Genomic DNA, 14,008 nt, shown 5'->3' with positions numbered 1-14,008 from the left:
TTAAACTATAACCTCACTAGACAGAAATGTCAAACTTATTCTGGTGTTTCTATGCTGAAGTTAACAAAAAGCATGACACACTCATTTCAAGTTTTTATTAAAATACTCTTTTGCTTATAGGGACAACCAAAGGAAAAATACATAATTTTGTATGTTGTAGATCACATGAAACACAATTAACAAATACCCTGGGGAATGTAGAATAGATTTTTAAAATCTTCAAAGAAGCTTTCACAAAAACAAAATTTTTAAATAAGTGGCTTATTTATATCTACCTCATTTTTCAGAAGTCTTAATTTCTTTCCTCTACTTTGATGCTACTCTCCTTTATAAATAATTGTTCAAATATTCTAATATCTTACCAATTTTGTTTTCTGAATCTTTAGAAGTAGTTTTTTTAAATGAAAACCTCTCTTTATAGCATTCTATGTAAACAAAGATTTACTTTACTTTAATTATCATTTGATTTGGTGCCACTATTTTGAGTACAATTTCTGTAATAATTAGATGCTAGTGGGCTGGGGAGGGACAAAAAAACTAACTAGGAAGGAACCTTTTACATATGGCTTTTATAATACCTACTGATTTAGTTTTTTTTTTTAATCTAGTTATAGAAAAAGTTAACAACCTAATTTTTGAATTTAAAAAAACTTGTGTGTTTTTTTTTTTAACCAGAGCTTCAATATAGAAGTGAATTGTACATAGAATGGTAATAAAAGGTCTAAATTTTAGTGGGGGTACTGATTTGTCAAATGTTATATTTTTAATTTGAAAACATTGTTATACAAAACGTGAAATACATTATAAACTGGAAATGGAATCTTTTAAGTGAACTCTATCTTTTAACCTCATCATAAACCACAAAAACTATGCAAAATTGAATATAAAAATTACCATTACATTTAGGGGTAATTTCCATTGGGAAAAAGATGTAAGGAAAACCAGGCCAAATACAACATGGCTCAAGAAATTACCCTCCCAGTATAGGGGCAGAAGAGATACTACACTTAAGAATTTAATAATGAAAGCCTAATCAAGGTGATAAATGCAGTTAAAAAATATTTGTTGACATATTTAAGGCAACATTAAACATGCCATCCATTAACACAAAAAGATTTCTTTATTCATAGGTATAAAATTACTTTGAAGAAAAAAAAAATTACTTTGAAGAATAGCAAAATGGAAATGAAGAAGCTGGATGCAGATTCTTTTAAAACTTTCTTTTTTTAAGTTTAAAGTTTTTAAGAAAAGTTTTAGCTTTATAGGCATTAATGAGGAAGGGGAACTAAAATGTCTTCAAGGCACTTTTAAACAGAGGCATTCTAGGTAAAAGAAAGAAAAAGATATCCCAATGTTTTCCTATTAAAAAAATATACAAGAGCTAAATTTCAGCTATTTTTTAAAAGGCCAAAAATTTGTGGAAAGTACCTTGTATTCATTAGAGTTGTCTGAAAGAACAGAAAAGGTACTAAGGCTTTAGATTTTATGCTAATCATGATATTACATATGATCTTGTAACTAACTACTGTTCATATAATGAATACAAAGTATCTAAAAGCTTATCTGTTTCTATGTACTAAAATATTTAGACATATAAAGATATTTCTACATGTTACTTGTAATTCCATAAGGTACTGAAGAAATTAATAATTTTGTAAAGTTATGAATCTCTGTAATATAAATATTTATGTTTTAGATTCATGCTTGATGACTGGGATTTTATTATAATGAAGGGTACATGTATTTAAGCTTATCATTATCGAAATATGTAAAACAAAATAATCTATAATGTATTTGAAGTTAACATCATCTTGAACAGATCTCTTGTTCATTTCATAATCTTAACTTCCCACTGTACGATTGATTACTTGTTTAATAAGAACATTCAATCCAGACAGAAACCTAAAGATTATAATATAACAAAATAATTAATGCAAATAGTTTAAGGTTTGTTTCCCAGAAGAACTGTCAGTATTTTCAACCCTCCCTGCTCATACCCATCAGTTTCTTCTTTATCCCCTCCTATCATTCATCGCTGGGGAACATGGCCGTGCCCATGCTAAGGCTGAGTGGGCTCATTCTCTCTACCCGGCAGCACAGCTTCTGTTTTCAGTCTTGCCATCTCTGTAAATGGGACAAGCTGCTTCTCTGGCGCTCTAAGTAGAGTCTGATTTGGCAGGCATTTCCCACTCCTAGTGCTCTTTAAGCTGGTACCTTAAGTCAGAGAAATGCTGTAACTTTCTCATTATTTACCTAGTGGAATATTTAATGCAGTGATATAGATGTGCTTTGAAATTCCTGTTGAAAATTCTTCACCAGTACCTACACCAGTACTTTGGGCAGGGGGTGTAGAAGGAGAATCTTCCCCAAAGTTCTGTCAGCACGTGTATTACAGGATGGATTCTACTATGTAAAAGTTTTAAACTGTAAAATGTAGTAAGCATTTACTTTCTAAAACCAACATTACAAGATTTGAAATTAAGCTTTTGACAGTGATTTTTACGGGAGTTCTCAGGGTGATATATTTGAGTATCTACCCTATTTACAGAAGAGATAAACGAGACAAGGCACAGTGAATGACGTCTAGTGTGCAACTGGAAAAACTCAGCATCTCAGGAGCAGTAAATGAAGAAACCATAACTTACGTTAATGTCCTCGAACACTTTCAAAACCAAAGGCTTTGGGAATGCTAGAAGAAAAAGACCTCAGGCTTTATGTTAGAAACCTCAGATCTTACAAGGAATTCTCTGTGTACTTGCTTCTCATATGACCAAAGCTGTAAATGGATAGAGAGGAAGGGGCTTATTGCCAGTGGGCTATAAAACCAACCAGAGCAGTTATACTTATAATTGAACACATTAATGCATTCGACATACTATAACTCAGTCCAAATTCTTATGTTTCCTTAACCTGCTGGCATCCTGGTACAACCAGTAAACCTCACCAAATAGTTTTTTATATCTTTCTTGTTGACTAAAATGCTTTGGTTTGCATTCTTCTCCTTTAAAACATGCAGTTCATACATTTGACTGTTTTACTACCATAGTCGATGCACTCTGGACCAATGCACTCACAGCAGGCGTTATGGAACCAGCGATATTTGGATGCTCCCATGGACTCACAGGATATTTTACACTGATGTATGGACATGCAGTCATCAAAATAAACCACAGTACACATGTGTTCTGAAAAACAAAAAATTAAAAGCTCAGAGCAAGAAAGAGGAAAAGCAGGAAATGCTTTATTATCTGGCAGATATCAATAGTTATTCTTAGTTCCCTTACCGCTACTCTGCATGAGGTGTAGGAAAAAAGATCACATTTGTTAATTAAACTGAGAAGGAGGTCAGAGTCCCCCACTCCAGCTGAAGAAGGTAGAGGGACGTCCTTAGATTCTAGACTTTGATCTCAAAGTTAAGATTATTGGGCTTAAAATTTGCTATACTTCAGAACTGTGTTTTGTTTTATTTTTTTAAAGATTTTATTTATTTATTTGACAGACAGAGATCACAACTAGGCAGAGAGGCAGGCAGAGAGAGAGAGGAGGGAGCAGGCTCACTGCTAAGCAGAGAGCCCGATGTGGGGCTCAATCCCAGGACCCTGGGATCATGACCTGAGTCGAAGGCAGAGGCTTTAACCCACTGAACCACCCAGGTACTCCCAGAGCTGTGTTTTTTTTAACTGGGCATTTCTGATAAGATTTCCTTAGAGGAGCAAATTCTCCAACTAAAAGGAGTTTGAAAAATAATGTTTTAGGGGCACCTGGGTGGCTCAACTGGTTGAGTATCCAAATCTTGACTTCAGCTTATAAAATCAAGCCCCACAGTCCAGGTTTGTGCTGGACATGGAGCCTGCTTAAGATTCTCTCTCTCACTGTGGACTCTGAGAAACAACCTGACAGTTTTGGAGGGGAGAGGGTGGGGGCTTGGGTGAGCCTGGTGGTGGGTATTATGGAGGGCATGTGTTGCATGGAGCACCGGTTTGGTGCATAAACAATGGATTCTGGAACACTGAAAAGAACTTAAAAAAAAAAAAAGAAAAAAAAATTCTCTCTCTCACTCTCTCTCTGTCTCTCAAAAAAGAAAAAAAAAAAAACCTCTCTCTCCTTCCTCTGCCCCTCACCATTCCTGCTCCCTCTCCCTCTTAAAAAAAAAAGAAAAAGAAAAAATACTGTTCTAAAGTTATACTGAAAATTTACAATAATAAGATAAAGCAAACAATTCAAATGATGCAAAGTGTTTAGCAGCACTTAGCACAATTCAACATTAGCTATTAAAAAATACTCTTATTATCAGTAGCAATTTTTAGTCTTGCTTTTCAACACAACTATTTCGTTTCAATATTTAGTTCTCCTGGCAGTTTATGCCATATAATGACCCTGCTAGGAGGATAAGGTACATGAAATAAATAAAAGACAATAAAAACCATTAATAGAGAGTGTATGATTAAAGTCTGTTATTTTACAGAGCCATTTATAGAACTGTTCAGTCACCAGGGGTCTGAACGGTAAAAAAAGGCTTAATGGAAAAAACTGGACTTGTATTAGGAAGAAGAATTAAAAGCAAAGTTGCCAAGTAACAAAATAAGGAAAGTCACAAGGAGAGCAGTGTAGTGCCATGGGGAATGGAGTGGAGGCAAGCCCACTGCAGTGAATGGTTAGCATCAGGAAACAGCAGAACTGCTACTGAGTTATCAGGTCAAAAGGGAAAATGGCGAGGCCAGCATAGCAAATGAGGGATTGGCAGTGAGCAGGGGGGAGCTTTGAATCTCAGGTGATTAGTATCTACCAAATTTCTTTCATTTATTTATTCAACAAGTATTTAACTGAATACCTACTATGGCATAATAACCACTAGGACTCAAAGAGTAATCAGAGAATCCAAGGAACAAAGTAGAAAATGAAAGACCTAGAAGTTAAAAACAGACAACAAATCAAAAAACAAATATGGGAAGAAGGTAATTACAGGAATAGGAGGTAGTTTATTCCATCTGGGAGCAAGGGGTTCCTAGAGAAGGTGTCAAAGGGAAAAATTTTAACTTTGCCTTGAAAGATAGTTGGTATTTCCAGGAAATGTGGCTGCCTGGTAATTATTTCATTAAACTAAGTATTTGAAAAAAATTTATGAATTATTATTTAGTATTTATTATATAGATTACATTTTAGTGGGGAAAATGGTAGTATAATAGCTGAATAAGGCACACTCCATGTATTTTTGGTATTTTCCAAAATCTAGAATTGTCTTTTAAGTAATTTAACCAAAAACAATAGGAATTCTTAATCTGAATATCATTAACAAATGCTGTTTTGCTTTTATTACTGATGTCCAAAGTTCACACTATTTCACATAGGCAGGATTGTAATAAGGCACACAACAAAAAGCCAATTTAAAAAAGAATAGGGGTGCCCGGGTGGCTCAGTCAGTTAAGTGTCTGCCTTTGGTTCAGGTCATAATCCCAGGGTCCTGGGATCAAGTTGCACATCGGATTCCCTGCTCAGTAGGGAGTCTGCTTCTCTCTCTCCCTCTGCCCCTGCTCATGCTCTCCGTCTCACTTGCTCTCTCTCAAATAAGTAAATGAAATCTACTTATGTATAATTCATCTCATATTTTAAGAAATAACTGCAATGTTCATAATTGCCTTATTTTTCCACAGTAAAATTGTACAGAGCCTTTTATTTGAATATATCAAAGACTTTATAAAAGTTACATGTCCTGTACATTCCAAAATTAAGGAGTGACTTATCCTAATAAGTGTTCTTTTTTTAAAAAAATATTTATTTATTTATTCATTTATTTGACAGAGATCACAAGTAGGCAGAGAGGCAGGCAGAGAGAGAGGGAGGAAGCAGGCTCCCCGCTGAGCAGAGCGCCTGATGCGGAGCTCGATCCCAGGACCCTGGAATCATGACCTGAGCCAAAGGCAGAGCCTTGTACCCACTGAGCCACCCAGGTGCCCCCTAATAAGCCTTTTTTAACACGCTTCTCAAAGTTATATAGGCCATTCTTCCCTTTAGCTTCCAAGAGTAGTGGAGTTAGTTTACACCTGGAAATTAGATGTCTGGAATACTAACTTGCTCATAACGAGATTTAGCTGATGACCTTGGCATCACTTGTAGTACTAATGCTATTACAAAAACGTGACCATCTGGACACTCTGAACATTATCTGACAATGAGCAATGCCATATTAAGTAAGGAGTGCTGTTGCTATGTTATGGAAAGAACAATTAAAACCTAACACAAATAAACCTCAAAATTAGAACCAGGTTATCTGTCTTCCAACATAACTTGTATCACTGAGGCTATGAAGGAGTCGTGACAATATGCTTGATATGCTTCCTTATCTACTTAAGGACTGGGGTTATTAAAGTCCAAAATTCATTTAAGACTAGACAAACTCAAAGCCAAAAACTGCTCTAAAAGGTAATATAGGTTTCACAGACCACACAGAAAACGACGGGGCAAGATGGGAAGTCAACTGTGGGTAGTTACCTTTGTCACTGGAATAAGGTGCGTGAACATTATTGCTAGGAACAGACACATTTTGATGGTGTGGCTGGTTCACAGTTTCTAAAAATGAAACCAGATTCTCATGATGTGAGAGTTCTTCTGCAACAGGGAAGGAAACAATGTTCCAGTTCAACTGTGTGTCTCCTTCTGTGAGTGCCCGGAAGAGAGAAGGGATTGGCTCATGAAGCTCTTCCACAGTGCTCTTTGAGGTTGGAGGTGTGTCACTGTAGTTTCGAGGATTGCACATACCTAGGTGAGGAGAAACAAAGAAAATAAAAGTTAATTTTTCTCACTGATTGGAATATCATGCAATATTTTTAGTTAATGCCTTACAATCAAAGCTCTAACATATTAAAATTAACTTGTTTCTAACATTATATATAGCTATTTTCCTAACTTTTTTTGGCCAAGGGCCCTTAGAAGTGATGACGCCCCTGAAGCATGGAGCATGTCAAGTGCCCAGAGGTTGCTTTCTAAATACCTATCCTAAGAGAAACCAGATCTGGAGAAAAGACTGATTCCAGGGCAGGGCCAGGGAAAGTACAAAATGACCCTGGGATACTGTCCATGCCTAAAAATAAGTAAATGCTCAGTGAATGATGGGATGTATCAAAAAAACACAGGAAGCAATCGGAAGGGGCGCCCACTGGCCAAATAGACAATTCAATGTCAAAATAAACAATGATAACAATGGATTACCCCCATAAATAAAATAGGAATTTGTGAGTCCTTATGTTATTTTAAAATATATAAATAAATAAATGAAGAAAAAGCTCCTCCTTTTAATAGAGTGACCAACTGGTAAATGTAGAAGGAATGAAGGGAATAGAAAATCACCACCTGACAACTATCACAGAGGTGTTTCATTCAGATGGGAGCTGTCAATGGATGCCAAAGCTGGTGGGTGGAGGTTAGATGAGGAACATATTAAAGTACTCTTAGAAAACTCTCTACAGAATACTGACCAATTACAAAAGGGTTAATGGTGACTTTAATGTAGAAAATCTGGCAGATGTCAATGTGATCAGAAAATCAAGGTTAACATGACCAGTGATGTGCATCACTTCACATAATGCATAACTTCATTTCAGTGCTATTATTGCCAAGAATGCCTGGCCTTAAGTATGGTTATCAGTCATCATCAGGTGGATCAAGGTTTAGGGTCATCCTACATGATGTAAAGTCTATACTCGCTGAAACTGTCAAGGGAAAGACCTCAGTACTGTTTTAAAGTGAATGAGTCTGAACAGACATGACAACTAAATGCATGACATATTATGCACAGGAGCCTGGATCAGAAAAGATATCACAAGAGATACTGCTGAGACAGTTGGAGAAATATGAATGAGGTCTGTGAACTGGGTGGCAGTATTGTGACAATGCTGGCTTCCGTATTTGGAGGGTGTATGCCAGTTATGTAAGAGAATGTTCTCATTGGAAAATACAGACTGGAACATTTAGGAGTGATGGGCTATTATGTATAAAGCTTGATTTCTAAAGGTTCAAAAAAGGATGAATGATCACACATGTTTGGGAGGGGTGTGTGTGTGTGTGGAGGGAGAGGAAGGAGTAATGAACAACAGAACAAATTCGATAAAATGTTAATAACTGGAGAATCTGGGTGAAGGGATACAGGAGTCTTCCCCCTTCTGGCAGATCTTCTCTACATTTTGAAAGTTATTTCAAAATGAATTATTTTAAAAAATAATCTTAAAGAGGGAAAATGGCAGGGACGCCTGGGTGGCTCAGTTGGTTGAACAACTGCCTTTGGCTCGGGTCATGGTCCCGGAGTCCCGGGATCGAGTCCCGCATTGGGCTCCCAGCTCCATGGGGAGTCTGCTTCTCTCTCTGACCTTCTCCTCGCTCATGCTCTCTCTCACCATCTCTCTCTCAAATAAATAAATAAATAAAATCTTTAAAAAAGAAAAAGAGGGAAAATGGCAAAGAGAATTAGAGATAGTGACAACAGAAAACTCTTTTGAGGTGTTTTGCTGTAAAGGGGAGAGCTGAGAAAATAATCAGCCCCAATCTTTGGGCTATTCCAGCTGATGTGTGGAGCAGAAAGGAGCTACCCAGAATGCAGGTTTCATGAGCTGATTAAATTATTACTGTTTTAAGCCACTGTGTTTTGGGGTACATTGTTTAGCAGCAATAATAACAGGACAAGAATACTCTGGATTTTCTTTTGTGGATATGATACTTTAAAAAATTTAATTATACTTCATTTTGGTTTAGTATTTACTAGGCCTAATATGGAGTTTATCTTTTTCCTCAAACTAAAATTTTGGGTTTTTTTGTTTTATTTTTTAAAGATTTTATTTATTTATTTGACAGAGAGAGATCACAAGTAGGCAGAGAGGCAGGCAGAGAGAGAGAGAGGAGGAAGCAGGCTCCCCGCTGAGCAGAGAGCCCGATGCGGGACTCGATCCCAGGACCCCGAGATCATGACCTGAGCCAAAGGCAGCAGCTTAACCCACTGAGCCACCCAGGCGCCCCTCTCAAACTAAAATTTTGAAAAGTTAAACCAGATTTATAAATTCTGACATTTTATAAATTTAGGCAGAAGGAAAAATCATCTCATGTTTTCCACATGACACTTTATTAGTGTAAGGAATGTGGCAAGATATGAGGATAAGTTTGTACATACTTTTCATAAAATCTTTCATTATGTATGAACTTTCATTTTGACTATGAAACAGAATCATGGAATAAAGGGTCAAATTGGACTCCTTTATTCATAAAAGAGGAAATAGGCCCAGATAAATTAAATGATTTGTCCACTGTTACATAATCTAGGATTAGAGCCAAGCTTATGATTCACTCTGATTTCATATCCACTGCTCATTTTAATAGCCATATTCTATAAATAATCATTAGGTGGCACTGAAAAGTCAATAACACTTAGAACACATGAATTATACAAATACACGTAATATATTCTTGTGCTAGACTTTATAATGAATGAAAATTAGTAACCTGAGATGAAAAAGCAAACAACAGAGTTCAACAGAAGAGCTAACATAACATCTACTGAAACTTCAAAGAAACTTCACGGCTCATTACCAGAGATTAAATTACATTAAAAACAAGTTTTGCGGGGGGAGTTTTGTGCAGTTAACTTGGACCAAAGACCCAAGTTATTATTGTAACTTAAATTTAAATCTGAATACCCTGCATTAAAATGAAGTAAATGCTTGCTAGGTAATATTTTTCCATGGTATTGTTTTAAAGTTTTCATATATCTTTCTCTTTTTCAACTAGGATTGCATTCAGAGAGATCATCATTAGAGACTCTTAGGCAACGTGGATTTTGACCCTCCATCTCTTGCCTGAAGCACTCTTCAAATTCTGCATTCTTCCAAGCATGGTGAGTTATGAAATGGGATCTTCCAATGCTACATGGGATTTCTCCCACTCAGAAAAAGCAACATTCTGCAATTTCCATAAATTCTTCATTTGTCTATATTCATTATGTACAATGGATCAGTTTCTGAGTAGAGAGTTACTAACTACTCAGACTTTAAAACAATTAGTTAAACTTCTCTGGGAAGCATCTGTCATCCTCTCGAAGTTCACCATTGTCAGCTTTTCTTTAGTTGACTAGGGAGGTTATTTTTGGAGCTCTCATTTCTTTCCAGGATCATTTTCTTAGGCAGTTTGCTACTTTGCGCCATGCTGTCACTACGCTGAAATTTAAAAATTAATTATACTAAGATGTTAAAGACACTGGCTCCACACATGACAGAGGGGCCCCAAAGCAGGAAACCAATGGCAAGAACTGAAAGACAAGCATTTCAAATCCTTGAAGTGCACAGAACTTGTTTTTCTGATGTGTGCTTAATTCTTTCATATATCTGACCTGTTGTCATCATACATTTCAAAACTAAGGTTACATTAAAGTAGACTTTACTTGTTGAAACCACATTTTAGGGTAGAAATTAAGACTAAGGGGAGAAAAGGTATTACTTTCCTTAGTGAATGTGCATGGTTAAACAGCAACAAAGAGTCCAGAAAAATGTACAATCAAAAGAAAAATTCCTTTCTGTTCCTTCCACCCTCAATTCCACTCTCCAGACACAGCCACTTTAAAAGTCTTTCTTAAGTTTCTCTGGTGGTTACCTCCATGAGAATTTAAATAAAAATGATGAATTTACCAAAAGCAATAAAAACATCTTTAGATCTTATCTATTAATCCTCTTACATGAGAGATGAGGATTAAAGTTCATTTACACTAACCCTTTCCCATATTTCTAATAATTGTATTATTCTTTTTTTTATTTTTATTTATTTATCAGAGAGGGGGGGTGGGGAGAGCGAGCACAGGCAGACAGAATGGCAGGCAGAGGCAGAGGGAGAAGCAGGCTCCCCGCCGAGCAAGGAGCCCGATGCGGGACTCGATCCCAGGATGCTGGGATCATGACCTGAGCCGAAGGCAGCTGCTTAACCAACTGAGCCACCCAGGCGTCCCAATAATTGTATTATTCTAATACCATAATTTATTTCCTTTGTGATCTTAAATGTACTTAAACTTCTGATTTTTATTCCACATTTCTTAATTCCCTCATTTGCAGATAAGGATGCAAGTGCCTTACCCACTTTCCCCACCCAACTTCTCCTAACTCATGCTGACAAACTTAATAACTATGTTCTGTTGCCTAAATACAATGAAAACATCTCGTCTTACCATACGCTGATTGTAAAAGTTGAAAACCAGGAAACAGCAGTTTACCTTAACATGTCCCCATGAATACTGTTCACTGAAGAACAGTATGATAGGATTTCCTTGCCCAATGCCATATTAGCAGAGGAAAATATTTCTAATTTTAAGATAAAATGAACTTTTCCATAAACTTCATAAAATATTGAAAATCACCTATTTCATACAGCATTACCTATTAGGTCTTCTTGCCAAAAAATATAAAACCTGAATCCAATCAAACTTTAACAACTAGCTTCAAATTACTGGAAATACAGAAAGACAGAGGAACAAGTTAAACGACAAGTCAAATCCTGAATGTGGGATATTCTACAGGCAAACTGTTTCTTCAGTATGTCAAATGGCATGAGAAAAGAACAGACACACACACACACACACACTACCAGATACCATGCAAGGATCTTGTTTGGATCAATTTGAACATATCAACTATACAAATACATTTTTGAGACAAATTGAGAAACCTGAATATGAACTGGAATGTCAGATTATACCAAGAAATTACTGTTAATTTTGTAGGTTTCCTAATGGGATTATTATTTAAAAAGTAAATGTCTTTATTTTCTTTTAGAGATTGAAACTGAAGGATGCAGGGGTAACTATTATTTATTGTCTATAATTTGCTTTTAAATATTTCTAAGCCAAGTCAGAAAAATTGGGAGAAAGGATAGATGAAACAATTGTGGCATTTTAAAAAAAATATTTTTATTCATTTATTTGACAGACAGAGATCAAAAGTAGGCAGAGAGGCAGGCAGAGCGAGAGGAAGGGAAGCAGGTTCCCCACTGAGCAGAGAGCCTGATGTGGGGCTCGATCTCAGGACCCTGGGACCATGACCCCAGCCACCCAGGCGCCCCATATTTTCTATAACTGTTGAATCCAGTGATGGGTATATAAGAATTCACCATGCTATTCTCTCTGTTTCTCTTTTATATGTGAACACTTTCATAACAGCAAACCAACTGCCATATTTAATTCCTAGGACTAATTTTCTTGTTGAATTTTTATATTTTCTTGCTATTCCTACGCTTGGAATTTTCTTGGAGAGAGAAAGAGAGAGAGAGAGTGTGTGTGTGTGTGTATACCACAAATAACAAGCTTATAAGAAATCTTGAAAAATTATTCTGCTGATACACTATGGAACTCATTTTCTTCTTCGAGAGATACTTCTCAGGGCCCTCACTTACTGCCAGGCAGGCTAGCATCCTCTTAAGTCTCTATTATTTATGTTTTTAATTAATTGTTTAAATTAATTTTTGATTAATTTTAATTTAATTTCACGATGTTTCAGCTTCTTATAAAAAGTTTTCTGGCTGGGGAGAGACTGCTTCCTGGGGAGGTTAATTCCTGGAACCAGCAAAGGACTCAGCCAGGAGTAGGCCTAGTATATGCAAACTGACCAGTCTGGGCCACACTTCCTCCACCAGCCCAAGCAACCCAGGAGGCCTGTGCTTTTAACCACGCCAGGCCTGCCAGGCCCAGAATGAAGCAACTGGAGACCACCTGCAGAGCCTGGAGGCCCACGGAATGATTCAAACTAGCCACACCGAAACTGCTTGCTCTGTCCTGCCTTGACCTTCCTGTAGAAGCCCACTGAAGATTCTGGCCCAGATTTTCCTCTTGCTCCTGTCTTTTTGCCACTTGACCAAAACCTGGTGCTTCTTCATGATCCTGCCAGTAGGCAGTGACTGGCTCCCTTTCTGAGACCTGTGATTTATAATAAACTTTGTTCCTTGAGGCTTTCTTGTGCCTCCTCTGAGGCCACACCTGACTGATCACAGAATGGTCTTCAATGTAGTTATCAGCTTACAACTGTCCTTAAATCAACTTCTGGCTAAAGCTATTTCACTCAACCCATATTCTTCTCTTTCTTGGTCTTCTGCCTTATTTTGCTTGATGTCGTATCAAATCTGGTGTGTGAGAAGTAACTTTGAGTTTTTGCTGTTGAAAAATGTTTTTAATTTTACATTCATAGTCTTGATCAATAATTTGTCAGTTCAAAGTAATTTTCCAACTGTGCACTTGAGGCATTGGTCCAGGGACAGTGATGAGAAGTCTGACGGCAGTGTGACTCTTCTTTTTTTTAATCAGGGTTTTTTTTCCATGATTTACTTTATTTTACTTTTTTAAAAAGATTTTATTTATTTATTAGACAGAGAGAGAGAGATCACAAGTAGGTAGAGAGGCAGGCAGAGAGAGAGAGGGGGAAGCAGGCCCCCTGCTGAGCTGAGAGCCCAAGGCGGGGCTTAATCCCAGGACCATGAGATCATGATCTGAGCCGAAGGCGGAGGCTTAACCCACTGAGCCACCCAGGCACCCCAATTTATTTTATTTTTTTAAGTATGCTCCACACCCAATGTGGGGCTTGAACTCATGATCCTGAGATCAAAAGTCACATGCTCTACTGACTGAGCCAGCCACATGCCCCGACAGTGTAATTCTTATTTCTTGTACATAAATTCTAGCTATTTCTGAGATCTTTCAGAGTATTATGACTTGGAAGTAGTAACATTGTTGAGGCTGTGTCTAGATGTAGGTCTTTTCTATTAATCTTGCTCGCATTCTGTAGATTCTTCAGTCTAAGGATACATGTTTTTTTTTCTTCTCAGCTTTGGAAAGTTTTCTTCTATTATTACTTTGACAAGTTCCTCCCTCCTATTTTTTATTCTTTCCTGGAGTATCTATTTTTTCCTGTTGTATTTTCTTTTTCTTTTTTAGAAAAATATATATATATTTTTTTTAACTCTCTCTCTTCGCAGATGACATGATTCTTTATATGGAAAA

The 14,008-nt window shown here is 36.9% G+C and overlaps 1 protein-coding gene across 4 annotated transcripts in view; it reads right to left on the bottom strand.

The window, feature by feature from the left end:
• Positions 1-1,184: 1,184 nt before the first annotated feature.
• The window catches only part of TWSG1 (twisted gastrulation BMP signaling modulator 1), a 68,038-nt gene continuing 55,214 nt past the window's right edge, over positions 1,185-14,008 (bottom strand). For 3 of the 4 annotated variants that reach the window (XM_044243401.1, XM_044243403.1, XM_044243402.1), the window contains exons 4-6: positions 6,490-6,756; positions 4,836-4,906; positions 1,185-3,185 (exon numbers count right to left, since the gene is read on the bottom strand). In XM_044243401.1, coding sequence (XP_044099336.1) covers positions 3,018-3,185; positions 4,836-4,906; positions 6,490-6,756 — 506 coding nt within the window. In that variant the 3' untranslated portion in view covers positions 1,185-3,017. The remainder of the gene's footprint in view (positions 3,186-4,835; positions 4,907-6,489; positions 6,757-14,008) is intronic. The other variant, XM_044243404.1, reaches the window with a different exon arrangement.

The sequence above is a fragment of the Neovison vison genome, chromosome 3, assembly GCF_020171115.1.
Source record: "Neovison vison isolate M4711 chromosome 3, ASM_NN_V1, whole genome shotgun sequence".
NCBI classification, from domain to species: domain Eukaryota; kingdom Metazoa; phylum Chordata; class Mammalia; order Carnivora; family Mustelidae; genus Neogale; species Neogale vison.
Note: the sequence above shows the minus strand (reverse complement) of the source record. Positions and strands in the feature narration are given on the sequence as shown.